At 35.4% G+C, this 17,814-nt stretch overlaps 4 protein-coding genes across 5 annotated transcripts; 2 read left to right on the forward strand and 2 right to left on the reverse strand.

Moving 5' to 3' along the window:
* The first annotated feature begins 1,100 nt into the window (after positions 1–1,100).
* JMJD5 (Jumonji domain containing 5) lies at positions 1,101–2,571 on the forward strand. Its single transcript, XM_067791498.1, has 3 exons — positions 1,101–1,480; positions 1,532–1,688; positions 1,749–2,571. Exons 1-3 carry the CDS (start codon positions 1,163–1,165, stop codon positions 2,528–2,530), a joined length of 1,257 nt encoding a protein of 418 aa, XP_067647599.1. The 5' UTR covers positions 1,101–1,162; the 3' UTR covers positions 2,531–2,571.
* Positions 2,572–7,858: 5,287 nt separating this feature from the next.
* Positions 7,859–11,086, reverse strand: LOC137251724 (B-cell receptor-associated protein 31). Of its 2 annotated transcripts, none has more exons than XM_067786515.1 (3): positions 10,942–11,086; positions 10,215–10,795; positions 7,859–8,510 (listed from the first exon to the last, which is right to left on the reverse strand). In XM_067786515.1, exons 2-3 carry the CDS (start codon positions 10,716–10,718, stop codon positions 8,316–8,318), a joined length of 699 nt encoding a protein of 232 aa, XP_067642616.1. In that variant the 5' UTR covers positions 10,719–10,795; positions 10,942–11,086; the 3' UTR covers positions 7,859–8,315. The 2 variants fall into 2 exon arrangements, with proteins under 2 accessions (XP_067642616.1, XP_067642615.1); XM_067786514.1 differs by having other exon boundaries at positions 10,882–11,040.
* Positions 11,087–14,422: 3,336 nt separating this feature from the next.
* On the reverse strand, positions 14,423–16,898 carry LOC137251726 (uncharacterized). Its single transcript, XM_067786517.1, has 2 exons — positions 16,768–16,898; positions 14,423–16,707 (listed from the first exon to the last, which is right to left on the reverse strand). The coding sequence occupies exons 1-2, from the start codon at positions 16,789–16,791 to the stop codon at positions 16,069–16,071; spliced, it is 663 nt and encodes a 220-aa protein (XP_067642618.1). The 5' UTR covers positions 16,792–16,898; the 3' UTR covers positions 14,423–16,068.
* Positions 14,928–15,978, forward strand: LOC137251725 (protein DPCD). Its single transcript, XM_067786516.1, has one exon. It carries the CDS (start codon positions 15,102–15,104, stop codon positions 15,768–15,770), a length of 669 nt encoding a protein of 222 aa, XP_067642617.1. The 5' UTR covers positions 14,928–15,101; the 3' UTR covers positions 15,771–15,978.
* Positions 16,899–17,814: the final 916 nt, after the last annotated feature.

Consider the following 17,814-nt stretch of genomic DNA (forward strand, 5'->3'; position numbering starts at 1 on the left):
GCAGCAAATTGAATTTGGGCTGCTTTCATACAAGTTGTATGTGCATGAGACATTTTTGACAGAAAATGACTTGCGTGCGTTTATATTAGGTTGGCTTGTAAAACACGCGTATAAATTGGAATGAGTTTTCGCATTGTTATACTCTTATAAATTTAATGTTATATAGAGTTCACGATTCTTTATATAAATCGTCAACTTTCGCACATTCTGAACAAAATGGATAGCGTGTCCAATAAAAAGAAAGTAAAGATGTCTGCTATTTGGCATAATTTTTCCAAATCGAATAAAAATAAAACCCATGGCGATTTGTTCCTATTGAAAAAAGGAGTTCAAAACAAGCGGCAATACAAGCAATTGTGGGATCATCTCCACGTTGCGTTTTGTACTCGACCTCAAAAGAGAAATATGATGGCGAAAAAGAAGCTTCTGCGTTAAAAGCTGGACTGGCTTCGTTAACAAGTGTGCTAATACACGTCCAAAAAAATTTAGTAAAAATTTAGAACAGCGGTCGACAGCTAATATGCGTCCGAGAATATCGAGATGGGTATCAAACGACGCGTCTTGACACCAAGATGTAAGCTCTGTGTGGAGATATTTTTATAGTTGAATTTAACAGTTTTCATGTGGTTGTTGTACATAGAAAGGAAATTGGTGTAGAAAAAGGTTTTGCACGTATTTAATTTCAATCCCAAAAAGGTGTTGGACTGGCATGTGTAATTTTTTATAATCACGGCCGATGGCCTCCAATGCAGAAAGATGTTCTGCGCAAAAATACTTTGGATCCTTTCCTCCGGTTTCGGAGTGGTCCGGGGTAATTTTCTGGTTTTTCGTGAACATTTTTGATAGACATACAATTTTTTCCGCTTTCGGATTATTGATACTGAGGTATTTTATAAGCTCGGACAGAAACCGCTAATGCAGAAAGTGATCTTTTTGTAAAACTCAGGTGTGCTCCATAAGAGATTCTCTGCCGCTACGAAAATTTCCCGATAGTATCGATATATCGATAGTGCCCTTCGATACTATCGGCATATATCGATATTTTTCCACCTCTACCTCACACCATCGACAAGGTGCCTTTTCTAGTGAGGACACAAATTGTGCAGCTCGGTATAAAAAGCTGAAATTGATTCGATAATTCAGTCTGACAGACAAAAATCAGATGGCACACGAGCTGTCAAAAACAGCTGAAAATGCGAAACACAAACAAAAAAATAAACAAATGGAAAATTGTACCAAATTCGGCGTGTATTTGCCTAAGCGCGAAGAAATTCGACATATTTTACAAAATGAACCAGAGGCTAACTACATCATCAGCAGGGCGATAGCAGACGTGGAGCATATGAATGTATTTAACGAAGAAGTTTATTATCTCGTAAACAGCTTAGCGGATAAGTGCTGGGAACGCATACACACGGGACACTTTAGTGCGGTGCCTCTGTCAGTGCGTAAAATATATGCACTAGCCAATTATTACAAAGTAAGCTATAGAAAATAAGCAGATTTGCCAACTACAATACATTTTTTAAAGATTTTTTATTTACTTTGCGAAAATGACTCCAAAGAGCAAGTAATGCGATGCGCCGAAGTGCTCGATGAAGCTATACTGATAGGATGTACACAAGACTTATATGAAAGAAGCAATAACTTTCAGGCAGAGCTTACAAGCTTCATAAGTAAAGCTTTAGGTACAAATTTGAATTTGAAAATAGTTAAGTTTATATTTCCAATATTATTTATTTGGCTAGATGACGCCACCAATGATTTGCCAATCATATCAGAGCTGAAGCGTGAATCAGTTAAATGCGATATACCAATTCTAGATTTCCCTTCATTGGAAGACTTTCGCATAAAATGTTTCCTTCCGTTACAGCCTGTTTTGCTACTCAACACAATCGCCCATTGGCCTGCCATGCAAAAGTGGCGTGATCTAAATTATATACACAAATTAGCAGGTAATCGCACGGTTCCAATAGAAATTGGAGCCAACTATGCAACTGATGAATGGTCACAGCAGCTGGTGAAAGTTCGTGATTTCTTGCAACGACAATTTAAACAAACTGACGTAGAAATTGAATATTTAGCACAGCATGAACTATTCGATCAAATACCAGCACTTAAAGCAGATATTCGCATCCCAGATTATTGCACTTTACGTACGAATGTATTGGATTGTTCGGAGCCGGCGAAAGTTTCAATTAAGGCATGGTTAGGTCCGAAAAACACAATATCACCACTACATTATGATCCTGAACATAATTTGCTTTGTCAAGTGTTTGGTAGAAAGCATGTCATATTAGCAGCACCGGCAGATACATCAAAACTTTACGCACATGAGACAGAAATGCTTTGTAATACCTCACAATTGGATGCAGCACATTTAGATTATGAACGTTATCCACTAGCAGCTGAAGTAAAGTTTTTTAATGTTATTTTACAAGCAGGTGATTGCCTTTATATACCGCCAAAATGGTGGCATTATGTGCGAGCGAAAAGCGAAAGTTTTTCGGTTAGTTTTTGGTGGTCATAATTAATGTTGTAGAAAAAATAAAATGCTGCAGATTTAGTGAATTGAAGTGTTTTCCAGCTAAGAATATGAACAACAAGTAAAGGTGTCTAAGTTCGGGTGTAACCGAACATTATATACTCAGCGTGAGCTTCAATTGTACATTTCATTTCAGATAAATTACTTTTCTACATAACACCTGGCACCGCCCGTTAAAAAAAAAAATTCTCCCCATTTCCTCTTACAATAAAACTTGATAAGTGAAATATCATTGATCCAAAACTATTTTTTGCTAAGTTATAGCTTATTATTCTAGTCTACGACCCTTTTAAACTTGTTTTATATCTAAGTTGCCGTGGTCTTTATCCGATCCCGTCCATTTTTACAGAAATATTTTCTGCTATAAGGAAAATATGTGTACACAATTTCATTACGATATGTTAATTTTTCTTCGAGTTATGCCTCCCGAAACATAGAAAATTGCTTAGTCATAAAAGGGGCGGTGCCACCCCATTTTCAAAAATCTTAGTGTTTTGCAATTTAACGTTATAAATCAATTTATAAAGTAAAATTCTATTGATACAAAGCCCTTTTCGCTTATAGATTATTATTTTCGTCTACGACCCTTTTAAAAATCTTGTATATAAAAGTGGGCGTGGTCTTTAACCGATCTCATCCATTACTTCTAGAAATATTTCCTTCTATAGGGAAAATATGTGTACCCAATTTTATTACGATCCGTTAATTTTACTTCGAGTTATGGCTCCCGAAACATAGAAAATTGCTTAGTCCTAAAAGGGGCGGTGCCACGCCCATTTTGAAAAATCTTAGTGTTTAGTAATTTAAAGTTATAAATCAATTTATAAAGTAAAATTCTATTGATACAAAGCTCTTTTCGCTAAGATATAGATTATTATTTTCGTCTACGACCCTCTTAAAAATCTTTTATATAAAAGTGGGCGTGGTCTTTAACCGAGCTCGTCCATTTTTTCTAGAAATATTTCCTGCTATTGGGAAAGATTGTGAACTCAATTTTATTACGATCCGTTAATTTTTCTTCGAGTTATGGCTCCCGAAACATAGAAAATTGCTTAGTCATAAAAGGGGCTGTGCCACCCCATTTTCAAAAATCTTAGTGTTTTGCAATTTAACGTTATAAATCAATTTATAAAGTAAAATTCTATTGATACAAAGCCCTTTTCGCTTATAGATTATTATTTTCGTCTACGACCCTTTTAAAAATCTTGTATATAAAAGTGGGCGTGGTCTTTAACCGATCTCATCCATTACTTCTAGAAATATTTCCTTCTATAGGGAAAATATGTGCACCCAATTTTATTACGATCCGTTAATTTTACTTCGAGTTATGGCTCCCGAAACATAGAAAATTGCTTAGTCATAAAAGGGGCGGTGCCACGCCCATTTTGAAAAATCTTAGTGTTTAGCAATTTAAAGTTATAAATCAATTTATAAAGTAAAATTCTATTGATACAAAGCTCTTTTCGCTAAGATATAGATTATTATTTTCGTCTACGACCCTTTTAAAAATCTTTTATATAAAAGTGGGCGGGGTCATTAACCGATCTCATCCATTTCTTCTAGAAATATTTCCTAATAGGGAAAATATGTGTACCCAATTTTATTACGATCCCTTAATTTTTCTTCGAGTTATGGCTCCCGAAACATAGAAAATTGCTTATTCATAAAAGGGCGGTCCCCGCCCATTTTTTAAAATTTGAAGTTTTCCTATTTATTCACTTGGGAAATGAAATACCATTGATATAAAGCTCTTTTTCGCAAAGATATAGCTTATTTTATTCGTCCACGACCCTTTTAAAAATATATAAAAGTGGGCGTAGTCCTTAACCGATTTCGTTCATTTTTCTTCAAAGCATTCCTTATAGTAAAGGCAACCTCTCTGCCGAATTTTGTTACGATAGGTTTAACGATGTTTGCTTTATGATTAATAATATTTGTAAAATTGATTTTTTTCATAAGTGGACGGTGGCACGCCCATTTTAAAATTTTTTTCAAATTTTTATCAAGAATCTCAATATCAGTTCACACGTCAAATTTCAACATTCGAGGTGTATTATTTACTAAATAATCAGGTTTTTTGTGTTTTCCAAAATGTTATATATATAAAAAGTGGGCGTGGTTATCATCCGATTTCGCTTATTTTCAATACCAATCTATTCTGGGTGCAGATAAGCTCGTGTACCAAATTTGGTGAAGATATCTCAGTATTTACTCAAGTTATCGGACATGGCTCAAATTTTTTTTCGATACTGATGATTTTGATATATGTAAGTCTATATCTATCTCGATTCCTTTATACCTGTACAACCAACCGTTATCCAAAGTTAATATACTATGTGTGCAAGGCACGCTGAGTATTAAAACTGAAATCAAACATGGCACAACGCCGAAACCCATTCAATAGATGCGATCACATATTGATTTTAATCGGTATACTCTTAAGGGAGTCCAAAGTAAGTTGCAGTTTCGACATGCTGGACCTATGATATATTACTGTTAGGGGAGTTGGTTGTTGCAGAACATATATTGCGTATGTTGTTGTTGTAGCGATAAGGGCACTACCCAAAGGTTTTGGGGAGAGTTATCGATGTTGATGGTCCTTTACCAGATATAGATTCGGTACGTTCCAGTAGCAAACGCCATTAAGGTACTAACCCGACCATCTTGGGAACGATTTAATATGACTACATTGTACCCTCTAGGCCAAAACGCCCCCCGCCACCTAGTTCCATGAGGAACTAGGGGTCGCTTAGCGTCGCCTCCTAAATATGTGTATGATACAACAGGATTCGCCTCGCGTAGGAGAAGTTGACAATTTGGTTGCGGAAGCTATGAACTGCGCTTATCAACCCCTTGAATATTGCGTATGCGGAGGTTGATGATGTAAAGTAACAGTTAAACCTATTAAAATGTCTAGATGGACGCTGAGAACGGGGCTCGCCGGACATTATCGACCGTCTCTGTAAAGAGCCTTCAGTTCATCATTAAATGGCGCTAAACCGTCTAGACATTTTGCCTGTTTGGCTAATCGGTAACTCCAAGGGATATCACAACTTCCTCCAGCTGCCTATCCCAGCAAGCTGGAGGTTCCCCTTCCTCTGCTTCAAAATGAGTCGATAGAAATAGTTTCTTAACCGGACCGTCTTCCTTCATTTGCATGATATCACCAAGCCAAACCTTCGCCCGTTTTATTGTAAGCAGATGCAAAGCAAAATTTTCACACTTCAAGATTTTATTATACCCCAAAAGAGGCGGATGGTGAGATTATGATCACATAAAAATTATACTTAAAAGGACAAAAACTACCGCCATATTATCTTTGAATCTCCTTTTCATAATGAAACTATAAGCAAAACAACACTTCGTTTGCGTTTTAGCTCATACAGCCAATCATTACACCTTCTTCGATAATCGCCATCGAATTTTTCGGAGAACTTTTCTCCATTAATTTTCCGGAGAACTTTTCTCTCGTACAATACGTTTTCTCTAGACACCGTCCTTCATTCCGAGCCATACGCAGGACAGATATGTGAGCGTGAATTTTGGTCGCATTTTTTATTTCAAACTTCTGATTTATCGACGGAGATGTCCCCTTATATTGCTGGGAAGTAGATCCGCATCAATTAGTTGTCTGTTAGCATGCCCAGGTTTGTCGGAATTTAAGTGGGTGTCGTTAACATTTGTATGTCGTTAGTTATATATCTTTATCTTTCTCCTAAGCATAGTCAAATACATTTAAGCTAGGTAGAGTTATGTGTACGTACTTTAATTTAGAGAATTATTTGGCATCGACAACAAGTTTTTAAAGTAAAGCAGCCAACATGTTTGATATCTACGCATTTAAAACTGGCTTGCAGTTGAACAGATAAGGCAAACGTTGTTGTTGGTGCAGGGCGTGATAAGTAAACATTTACATACCTGCATACCTATGAACATATACATACATATTAGGGCTGGGATTATCCGGATATTCATACGGGTATCCGTTGACACGGATAAAATCCGGACGGCATGGATATCCGGTTAATATTCGTTTGTGAAACTTTCCGGATTTATGAAGATCCGGTTATTAACCGTAGCTGTACGAGCTATATGCAGACATCAACATAGTCCAGCGAATTAAAACGCAGCGGCTGCGCTGGCTAGGCCATGTTATGCGAATGAAAGATGATGCTCCGGCCAAGAAAGTGTTTCTATCGGAACCCGCCTATGGAAGCAGAGGTAGAGGGCGGCCCCCACTCCGTTGGAAGGACCAGGTGGAAAACGATTTAAACTCCCTTGGTGTGACCAATTGGCGCCGGTTGGCGGAGCGAAGGAGCGACTGGCGCGCCTTGTTGGACGGCCATAACCGTTTAGACGGTTAAGCGCCAATTAAGTAAGTAAGTAAGTAAGTAAGGTAATTAACCGTATTTTTGGATATCCAGTGAAGGAATAAATTGGATTACCATATATGTTTATTTAACATTAATAACAATAAATTCGTGGGGCATTTAAATCAATTAATAGCGTTTTTTCACAATATAAACAAATGGCACTGTTCTTATTTTTACTTGTTTGTAAAATTGTAACTTTTTAATTTTTGACGTTAATTTATAGCGTTTTCTTTTCTGAAATAAATTGTTGCCTAAGTAAATGGTAAAGCCTTAATAGAGTTACTCCTATCCCAGAAAATTGTCAACATTTATAGTGCATACAAAGAGCAATTCAACTCACCATATTCACTCATATCACAAATGTGAGCGAATTGAGAGTTTCACAGAGTTGCATTGCCACACCGCAGGGTAAAAGTGTAACGTTTTTGCGTTGCGAGCAGGCAACAATTTTTACAAAAGAACGAAATACCCCGAAAAGGCGGTGCCTGTTTTTTAGAATAGAACAACAACCCTTGCGCGGCGTACAAAAAGCGTAATACTATAGTCAGAAAAGAAAACGCTATTAATAATCTACAAACATATTTTGTGAATAATTTTTCGATGTTTGCTTCGTTCAATTCTGATATGCAGATATTCAACTTTTATATTCCAGTATCCGGATATCTGGATTTTCCGTTTACGTATCCGGATAGCCGAACAGCGGATATCCGAATTTCCCGTTTATGAATCTGGATATCTGGACAGCCGGATTTTTTGCTTAGCTATCCGGTTATTCGAATATCCGGTTTATCCGGCTAGTTAATCCGGATGCAGTTAACAGCCCTAATACATACATATGTTGTCATGATGTTATTATTAACTTAGAATGAATCATTCGTAGATAGCAAAAAAATTTATTTTTGTTTTGTCAAATAATAAACCCACAGAAAAAGAATGCAAATTCTGAACTATGTACACCATTTAGCGTACATTTATTTATAATTTAGATTTATACAAAGAGATAATATGTTTTTAATTCAAAAAATAAAAAAGAACTAACCAACATGTTAAACGACAATGCTTCAATCTTAAGGAAAAAAGCTAGAAGCATCTGTTCTTTTAAAAAAATTTTTGTACATTCTAAAGTTATACATACATATACATAAAATATGGGTGAATAGCATCCAATTTCCTTTTTGCATTCTTATTTTTCAATATTTAGCTCATAAAAAAATTCAAAATTTGGATTAACATTATAGATTAATGATATACACAAACAAGCTAAATAATATAACATTAATATAAAAATATCTTCCATTCAATTTGTGTGTTATGTATTACCAGTGTTATCATGTATTTATAGTGTTATATTGTTATTTGAATGGAAAAAACTTGCTAACAGCTTTATTTTTCACATATTAATCATCCTTTACGCCACCTTTGCCTGCGCTATCACTGATTGTTATCTTCTTTTGCAACTTACTGTACTCATCTGTGAGTCTATCGTATTCCTTGTTCAAGCTTTCGGCTTGTGATTTTACAGCTTCCTTGTCCTTCTTTTCGCGATTCAAATCGGCGGTTAGTTCTTGCACTTTCTTACGTAATTCATTCAGCTGCAAAATGGTATAAATTTTAAAAGAATTTTCTCTAAATTTCTTTATGCAAGCAAGCTAACGCTGACTTTATTTGGCCGTGTCTAATTGTAACTTCTAAAATTTAACATCTACTTTTTTAAACTATTTCACGTATTTCATAACGCCTTATCTGAGGCTGGAACTGAGTCCTTGTACACGTCTTCGCAAACTTAAAAGCTGTGCAAAACACCCGCAAAATAAGGCGGTATCGAAGAAAGGAATAAATATGTATTAATTAGGTACGTCAAGTATTTAAATAAACAAATTTGCAAGAGCATTTATACAAGCGGTGAGAAGCGTTAGGTTAGATTGGTTGTTAAATCATGTACCGCCCACTGGGCAAATAAGGCGAGTAGTTTCTTTAACTTACATATATACTTAAGTAATTCATAGCCAAAACTTTTTTTTTAGTTTAAGTAGAAAGATTCGATATAAAATACTAAACCTTTTCCAGTTGAAGTTCAGAAATTTACAATTCAAGTTCAAAAAATTGCAATTCAAGTTCAGAATTTCCAATTTAAATTCAGAAATTTACAATTCAAGTTCAGAAGTTTATAATTCAAGTTCAGATTTTCCAATTCAACTACAGAAAATTACAAATCAAGTTCAGAAATTCCAATTTAAATTCAAAAATTTACAATTCAAATTCAGAAAATTACAATTCAAGTTCAGAATTTTCATTTCAAGTTCAGAAGATTACAATTCAAATTCAGAAAATTACGATTCAAATAAAAAAATTACATTTCAAGTTCAAAAAATTACAGTTCGAATTCAAAAAATTTATAAGTAGGGTGTTAATTTTCAGTTAGTTTAATTAATTAATTTTATACTTATATGTTACTTGCGGAAGTGTTGATGCTTCGTTGACCATGTTGCCAAAATAGTGGCTTGGGTATAGTAGTGTACCCCAAATTTTCCTCAAGGTGTGTACATCCCGAACCTTGAAATCTAATGGAGGATAATTCTTTCCAACAAGTTCATGATGACGGTACGGCCAAGAAAGTACTTCAGTTAAAACAGCAGTGGAAGGGAGAGACCTCCACAGAGTATTGAAATTGCTTCTTATGAGTTTTTTCTTCGCTTTCTCGCAAAAATTGATTTAAACGAGTTAAGATGTCCAATACTTCCTTAACACATAGATACCATCGTGCATACATTTATTTCCATTGGATGAAAAAAATACCCGAAAAAATTATCTGAACTTGACTTGAAAATTCTGAACTTGAATTGAAATTTTCTGAACTTGAATTGCAATTTTCTGAATTTAAATTGAAATTTTCTGAACTTGAATTGGAAATTTTCTGAATTTAAATTGGAATTTCTGAACTTGAATTGTAATTTACTGAATTTGAATTGTAAATTTCTGAATTTAAATTGGGATTTCTGAACTTGAATTGTAATTTTCTGAATTTGAATTGAAAATTTTGAACTTGAATTGTAAATTTCTGAACTTGAATTGTAAATTTTCTGAATTTAAATTGGAAATTCTGAACTTGAATTGTAATTTTCTGAACTTAAACTGGAAAAGGTGTAGTGCACGCTTCTATCAAACTCTTTCAAAAGGGTCTTTCTCACACATCTTGAAGTACAAGAACTCATTTCGTACGCTTTTATGCAGCCACAAGCCAAACAAAGAACAAAGATAACTAAAAAACGAAATAAAACAAAAATCCGAACACCTACCTCATTCAATGTTGTATCCTCAGTTGCTTCCTTTCCCTTCTCAGTGGTCTTTTCAGCCATCAATGTTCTTGCTGCCGCTGTGGCACTTTGCGCTTGTTTCATTGAAGCTTCACTTTGTGCCAATAGTGTAGCCTGTGCAGAAATTAATGTCACCAAACGGCGTATTACCAGCACAAGGAAAATTGAAAATCCAGAAATGTAGAAATTACGCTGCGCACGGAATAAACGCATGCTATGCTGCATTTCAACATTTAAGTGTTCATGACCAGCCGGTTCATGTGTTGAATATTTTCGCATTTCACGTATAGCATCCAAAAGGAATAATATAAGGACGCCCATAATAAGAAAGAAATAAAGATGCGCTTGCTTTGCCAGCATTGCAAGAAACTTTGATTTAAATAGCCGATTCCATTTGCTTGGACTTGCTACAGGTAAGACTAAAAGGAGTACTACAATAATTTCTGAATACAGAAATGTAGCAATCAAAGTCCAGACTAGACTCATTTTCTCCTCGATATTTTGGGGTTATAAGAGTTTATAGGTTTCTTCTGCAGCACTTTCTACTATGATTGGATGACGAACTGTTAAAAGGTGAAATTGTTGCAATAAGTAGTGAAAATGACGCAGAACCCTTTTTTATATATTTCCCATGCACTTTATTTCTTACCTTTCTTAATATATTGTACTATTTTTAGCTTATTAGCCTAGTAATTTAAAGTTTTCTTACTTTTTATAGATTAAAATATTTGTGAAAATTTTCACTGCGCTGCTACTATCTCTGCCGCTGCTTTGCCTCGCCGATGATGTGTACTAGTGATGGCTCGATATTTCGCTATTGGTGATTGCATCGCCGCTATTGACAAATCGCTAATAGCTATAGCTATTGCAATCCAAATATATCAGTGATTAGCTATTTTCCTTCATTCGATTCTTTTGAATGACAATCACCTCTGGCAGAATATCGCCAATAGCGATTATAGCGATTGGCGATTTTCCTTCAGCATGAAATTCTAATACTAATAGCAGCGATGCAATCATCGATAGTGAGATATCGTTCATCATTGCTCATCTGTGTGCTTTACTTTCCGAAACAGCGAACGGAACAAAGCAAACTTGTGCAACAACTAGAACGACGACATTGTGAAGTCGGCTAGAAAAGCAGCCACGTGGTTTGGGTAATTTTTACAGACAAGCGAAAGATCGAACTCAAAAATAATCAACGCAAAGATCAAAGACACCGCAAGGCACAACTCATTCAAGAGCAATTATCGAAGTGCAGAGGTATATAGAAGAAACTGTAATTGCACGAAAAGCTGATCCTTTTTTATGGTGGCAGAAAAACAATTACAAGTATCCCAATCTATCTCCTATAGCTCGCGAAAAGTTGGGGTGTTTAGGAACATCGGTTCCCTGTGAAAGACTTTTTTCTCAAGCCGGCCTTATTTTAAGCGAGAGAAGAATGCGCTTAGATGATGAAAAGGCTAAAATGCTTATCTTTTTAAACGCCAATCATAAAATATAAAATTCGTTATATTTTGATTTTATATTTCAGTATTTATAATAAAATAATTAATATTTGTTAAAATATTAAACAAGCAATATAAGTTAATTTTAAAACTTTAATATCATGAAATGTATAAAAGAAATGGAATGACTGAATTTTTTTGTTTTTAATTGCACTATGTGACGCCAAATAGACATGGGTCTTTAGGCTTGGCCTAAGATTGATTGCCTGTGTTATTCATAAGTTCATACTTCTAGTCAGTAACCGTTAACAGTTTTTATAAAATTTGTGTTTTTGATGGTAAAATAAAAGAATTATAGAAACATATATCACTCGTCTTATTGTAAACAGATTAACTCAAAATTTAAGGTTTTTTGGGAGAATGCAATTCAAGATTTGTCATATGGTTTGTATATGGTTGAATTCTCCGGCTAATTTCTAGGGCACTGCAGTGGGTGGCTAATTTTCTGCTAAAGAATATTTTTATAATAGTTTGAAGAATTTGCTATATTTTTTCATTAAAAATTGATTAACTTTACTGTACAAATTTATGCAGCGAAATACAACTTTCAGAATTAATTCATACGGAGTATTTCTGAATACATCGGTGTAGTATAATATAGTAAATAAATCATGTTTTTATGGTGTTACATATACAGATTTATTTCGGGTTGATTTCATCTTACATTTAAAAATCAAAGCATTTTCAATTAACAAAATTTATAAAACAAAGATGCATATACATTTATTTCAGCTAGTTTCATCTCATTGAGTGTAATACGAGTCTGAACATATTTTCGTCAGCCAGTTAATAATATATATCATAACATCTCAGAAAATTAGAATTTCACATTACATTAGTTTACAATTAAAGGTACATACTTTTTTCTTTTTATTCCAATTTTGGTTCATATATTCTAATAAAAATTTAATTTAGTATAAATTAATGTATAACATTCAATCTACTCTGGTAAAAAGACTTAAACATTCATTTTTTATATACAAGTATACAAATAATTGCAGATTCGCTTATTAAAGATAAATTAAAGCGATCGCCATAGCTGTAAAAAATAGCCATACCTATATTCACTGATAGCTCAAAATCGCTCTTCTGTATGGAATCGCTTGTTTGAAATAAAGCGATCGCTATAGCTATAAAAATAGCCGATATTCAAAAATAGCCATATCTATTTTCACTGATAGCTCAAAATCGCCATATCATCCATCACTAACATAGTAAATTTTACCAAGTAGCGCAACTAACAGCTGATCGGTGAAAATTCGCACATTCACACGCACAGTTCTCGACTCTGTTTCAAAAAAAAAAACTTTAGATTATTTAATTCAAATTTTAAAGTGAGATAATCCTTATAAATTTATGTATACAGAATATATATGGCGTTTTTGTTGTTATTAAAACAATAGTTTTATTTATATTAAAGCTTTTATCATTTTTTTTTTTAACTTTGTAAAAACTCCGAACACCATTCCTTCATTATATGACATTCGACTGCCTAGTCCACTGCCTTCCACTCTATTCGCAACATAACCTCTACTTAAGCTGCCAAACTATATAGTAAACAATGATCACTAATGTGTACTTAATTTGCGCGAGGATTTGATGTATTTGTTTAGGCTCAAACGTCAAGTTAATGGGTGCGAAAAGAAAGACTATATGCCGTCTTTCAGTGAGTTTTACAGCTCCGGCTCACGCTCAATTCTCACGGGAATGCTCTGGATCATTGAGAGACTTGAGAAGCAGATGTCGTGAAATTTTCGCACACGTGAAATGTGACAGGCAGATGTCGCCGCTGTTTTTCATTTAACTCATACGGCGAAAGGCTAAGCAGCGACATCTATTTTTGAAAAAGTAGGTATATTAAAGGCCGTGTTGCCAACCTAAAAAGAAGTAATTAACAAATTATCTGGGTCACAAATTGAACCAGACTTCTATATTGATTTATCTGGCTCAAATGGTTGTTGTTGCATTTACATGCAAAATTATTTATCTGGCTCAGGATTTTGCCACCGGATGATAGCTATAGGCTTGCCGGAAAAATGTTGAACAGTTTCATGGCGGAACAAAACAAGGTGGTAGCACGGGACAGCTGATTAAACTTTTTTATTTGATTTGATACAACAACTTCCGGCGCAATACGATGTTGACATAAGTACATCGAGTTTACAAAGCAAACGCGTTGGTCGCTTCAAAGCGAAGAATGCGGAAAACGGCAATGCAAAGTCGTTCTCTTGTAGCTCTGTTAATAGGAACGTTTCATTGAATTATCGAGCACTGGCTCACGATCAATCTCATTGGCACGATCTGGATTTTGATAAAAATTAGTGGGCGCACCGTCTTGTAAAACGTTACCACAGTTTCATATGTTACTTTACATACTTCAAAGTTGTGTAGAACAATACATATATGTTCGCCCATTCATTGAACGCATGTGTCAGGCGAAGCTACGAATAAAACTGTTAAATCAGGTGATCCATTCTATTTGTAATTTTGACGTCTATGCAGAAGTCATGACACTTGTCTTATCCACAATGGTTGCGTACATTCGCCTTGTTGCTTTGACTGCGCCAAGATATAAAGGACCAATTAATGGTGACTTATAACCATAAAACCATAACCAGATAAAACAACTGATCGAACCTACCTTATGGAAATCAATGTGATCGATTAAAGGGCTAATTAAACTTCCTTAACCGTAGCACCATAGTCGTAACCATACTCATATCCATAACCATCTCCAATGTGATCGATTAATGGTGCCTTAACCTAAAAATCGTGAAAATTTCACAAAAATTAAGAAAATGCAAAAAATTACAAACATAATCCACAAAAAATAAGTCTATTAGTCATAACGTGTCCAAAACAATGAATAAAATCTTTAAAAAAGTTATTGAATTCACCAACTCAAATATTTTTAGGTTATGGATATGGCGATAAACCAAAAACCAATTGGTTGCCTAAGGTATGGTTATGGCGTTAGCGTTATGGTATGGCACCGTTAATCGATTACATTGATTTCCATAAGGTAGGTTCGATCAGCTGTGTTATCTGGATATGCTTTTATGGTTATAAATCACCATTAGTTGGCCCTTAAGGAAGTTTAATTAGCCTTTAAACTCATCTATATGAAAAACTGCTTATATGTCAGGGCTTATAGATTGTGCAATAAAACTACTTGACCACAATGGCATCCCTACTTTGTTGGAAAATCGAAGCAAAACAAAAACAAGGACGTGTGCGATATGCGCCATAGCAATATTAATTGATCAAATAATTGAAAATATTAACAAAATTTGAAGAATCGCGTGTCTAACAAACTTTTCGAAGAGCACAACCTATTTACGCAATTTTCAAGTACCTGTCTATGTTTGTCAGCATGTCCTACGAAAATTGGTTGAACTATTTGCGCAGTGCCGAAAAACATTCTATGATCAGTGGACGTTGCCGCAAAGTTTTCTACAAATTTCCCGATGGTAAACAAATGGCGGAAGAATATAGCATGGAAACTGGTATCGTACAAAAGAGAGCATGGCGTAAATGTAAGCAACTAATGGGTGAACCTGAATGGGAAATTGAACTGGGTGAAACTCCTCGACAAATAAATCAAGGCGCTGGTGGTGGAGGTGATGCAGATAATTCAACAATGACGAACGACTTTACTTTGTTAGAAAGCAACAGTGCACCGGTATTAACTAAACGTATAACAAAAAAGAATATTGAATGGCGTATACGCAATTTACCATATCCAATTGATGTATATCAAGTCAGTGCAGATACGGAAAATCGTGCCATTGTATTGCGTACTACAAATAAAAAGTACTATAAGGTAATACATGTACCCGAGCTAGATCGATGTGGATTGTTGCTAACGCAAGCTAATATATCCACGCACCTTCAGTACAATACATTGGTCATAACTTATAGTAAGCCACAACTGTTAAACGAAATGGAAGCACAAGTTTTGCTATTACTAAAGGAGGTGGAAACAGAAACGGATATGGAAGACTTATTGCAAGGACTTTTAGGGAAGTAAATCATCATTGAAAGCTGCTACTTAATGTACTTTATATTTAATAAAATTGGTTACATATTAATCTGATACATCTACATTAGGTCACATGCATATAATTCTGGTAATAAAATTGAATATCTACTTATGTGCATTCGAATTCATGCTCTAATTGCAGTTGTATTATGAATCTTATATATTAAATAAAATTTTCTTACATATTAATTTGATACATCCAGTTGTTATATACTTCTGGTAATAAGTTTGGAAATTGTATGTGCATTCGAATCCATGCTATAATTTTAGTTGTATTATGAATCTTTTATTCTTCATGGAAATGTATGGTTAAATCCGTTAATGCTGGCGTAGAAGCTGTGTATGGATGACATTCAAAAGAGGGTAGCTCGAGTGGTGTTAAAGACGGTATTTCATCGTTTTCACTCAAATAGAAAGCGGGCTTATAATCTGAGTTTTTAATGCGCTCGAATTCCATCTGTTGTGTAATAGGAGTATTATTATTTGCAGCTGCTGTAGCGCCCTCCAAACAAGCGTTAGAATTCTGGTAAAAATCCTTATTGCTGTCGCCACGACTATTGGTTCGCTTTATTGGTGATAGATGCAGTTTGCTATCGAATTCTCTTACGGTTTTATCTATAGATTTGGCCACTGATTGTGCATTTAGATTACTATCTGTTCGTAGCAGTACAATTGGTGTTGTTGTTGCCGCTGGTACAATCTCTTTATGTTTTAAACTTTCGTGCTGTTGCTTGTGCATTTGTATTTGTGATAATTTTCTTCGATATTCCCATTTTTGTGTGTTCAATAACTCCAAGGATTTGGGTATCATTGATGATTTGAATGCATCCTGTAGATATATTGATGACGTTTCTACAGCCTTGTAAGCATCGTCGTAACGATGACGTTGAAGAAAGCGATTAGCGCGTCTTTCGTGGAAATGAGCCTAAACATTAATAATTGTAGTGCGATTCATTATTGGAGTCACCCTTTCTTATTTACATACCAAATTCAAAGGTGCACAATCCATATTTAATTATTTTTGGTTAAATTTAACATTCCAATATTGAGTAATAAGCAGATAAGTGCGTTTATTTACGCAGTGCTAAAACTTTACAAAAGCAGCTGATACTTGACAGGGTTGTATTTATATGTACGCAAATAGAGGCCTGATGGGTAGCTACACAGCTTGTTTGAACAAGATGTCGCTTGTGATCCTTTTTGTTCGCTCAAACACGTTGTTGGTTGTTGTTGTTGTTGTAGCAATGCTCGCCCCACCTAATAGCCGGGAACGATCACAAATTGTCATCAATATCCTCTAACGGGAGTCCAAGGAAACTTGCCGTTTCAACAGCGGTGGACCATAAGGAAACGGGTGTTAGAGGCGTTGGTTCCACATTTCAATTGAAGAGATGGTTGGTGTCATGTGGTTGCAAGCGGGGCATATATTTTGTACGTCGGGATTGATTCTGGATAGGTAAGAGTTTAACCTGTTACAGTATCCAGAACGAAGTTGAGCAAGAGTGAACGCGTTTCCCTGGGGAGTATGCGTTCCTCTTCCGCAAGTTTTGGATAATTTTCGTTAAGCACTGGATTAACCGGGCAATTCCGGGCATAAAGGTCCGACGCCTGTTTATGGAGTTCACCAAGGACCTGCTTGTGTTTTTTCACTTCATACGGCTGGGTTCTCAGGTGCCGTATTTCCTCAAAATGCTTACGGAGATGACTCCTTAAGCCCCTAGGCGGTGCTGGTTCATCAATCAGATATCTGTTGGGATGCCCAGGTTTCTGGGTATTCAACAGGAACTGTTTGGTCAGCATCTCATTTCTCTGCCTGATGGGGAGTATTCTCGCCTCATTATGCAGATGGTGTTCTAGGGTCATAAGAAGACAGCCCGTGGCGATTCTGAGAGCAGTATTTTGGCAGGCCTGTAGTTTCTTCCAGTGGGTGATTTTTAGGCTTGGCGACCATATGGGTGACGCGTAGCACGTAATCGGCTGGTTAATTGCTTTGTATGTAGTCATGAGCGTTTCTTTATCTTTTCCCCAAGTA

Source organism: Eurosta solidaginis, chromosome 5 (assembly GCF_040869045.1).
Source record: "Eurosta solidaginis isolate ZX-2024a chromosome 5, ASM4086904v1, whole genome shotgun sequence".
NCBI lineage: Eukaryota > Metazoa > Arthropoda > Insecta > Diptera > Tephritidae > Eurosta > Eurosta solidaginis.

Excerpts from the sequence above, each read along its gene's own strand:
- LOC137251724 (XM_067786515.1), bottom strand. The coding sequence starts at position 10,718 with ATGAGTCTAGTCTGGACTTTGATTGCTACATTTCTGTATTCAGAAATT. Across the intron at positions 8,511-10,214 it reads AGGATACAACATTGAATGAG|CTGAATGAATTACGTAAGAA; the intron begins GTAGGTGTTCGG and ends ACCATTTTGCAG.
- LOC137251726 (XM_067786517.1), bottom strand. The coding sequence starts at position 16,791 with ATGGATTGTGCACCTTTGAATTTG. Across the intron at positions 16,708-16,767 it reads ATTGTGCACCTTTGAATTTG|GCTCATTTCCACGAAAGACG; the intron begins GTATGTAAATAA and ends ATTAATGTTTAG.
- LOC137251725 (XM_067786516.1), top strand. The coding sequence starts at position 15,102 with ATGTTTGTCAGCATGTCCTACGAAAATTGGTTGAACTATTTGCGCAGT.
- JMJD5 (XM_067791498.1), top strand. The coding sequence starts at position 1,163 with ATGGCACACGAGCTGTCAAAAACAGCTGAAAATGCGAAACACAAACAA. Across the intron at positions 1,481-1,531 it reads CACTAGCCAATTATTACAAA|ATTTTTTATTTACTTTGCGA; the intron begins GTAAGCTATAGA and ends CATTTTTTAAAG. Across the intron at positions 1,689-1,748 it reads CTTCATAAGTAAAGCTTTAG|ATGACGCCACCAATGATTTG; the intron begins GTACAAATTTGA and ends TTATTTGGCTAG.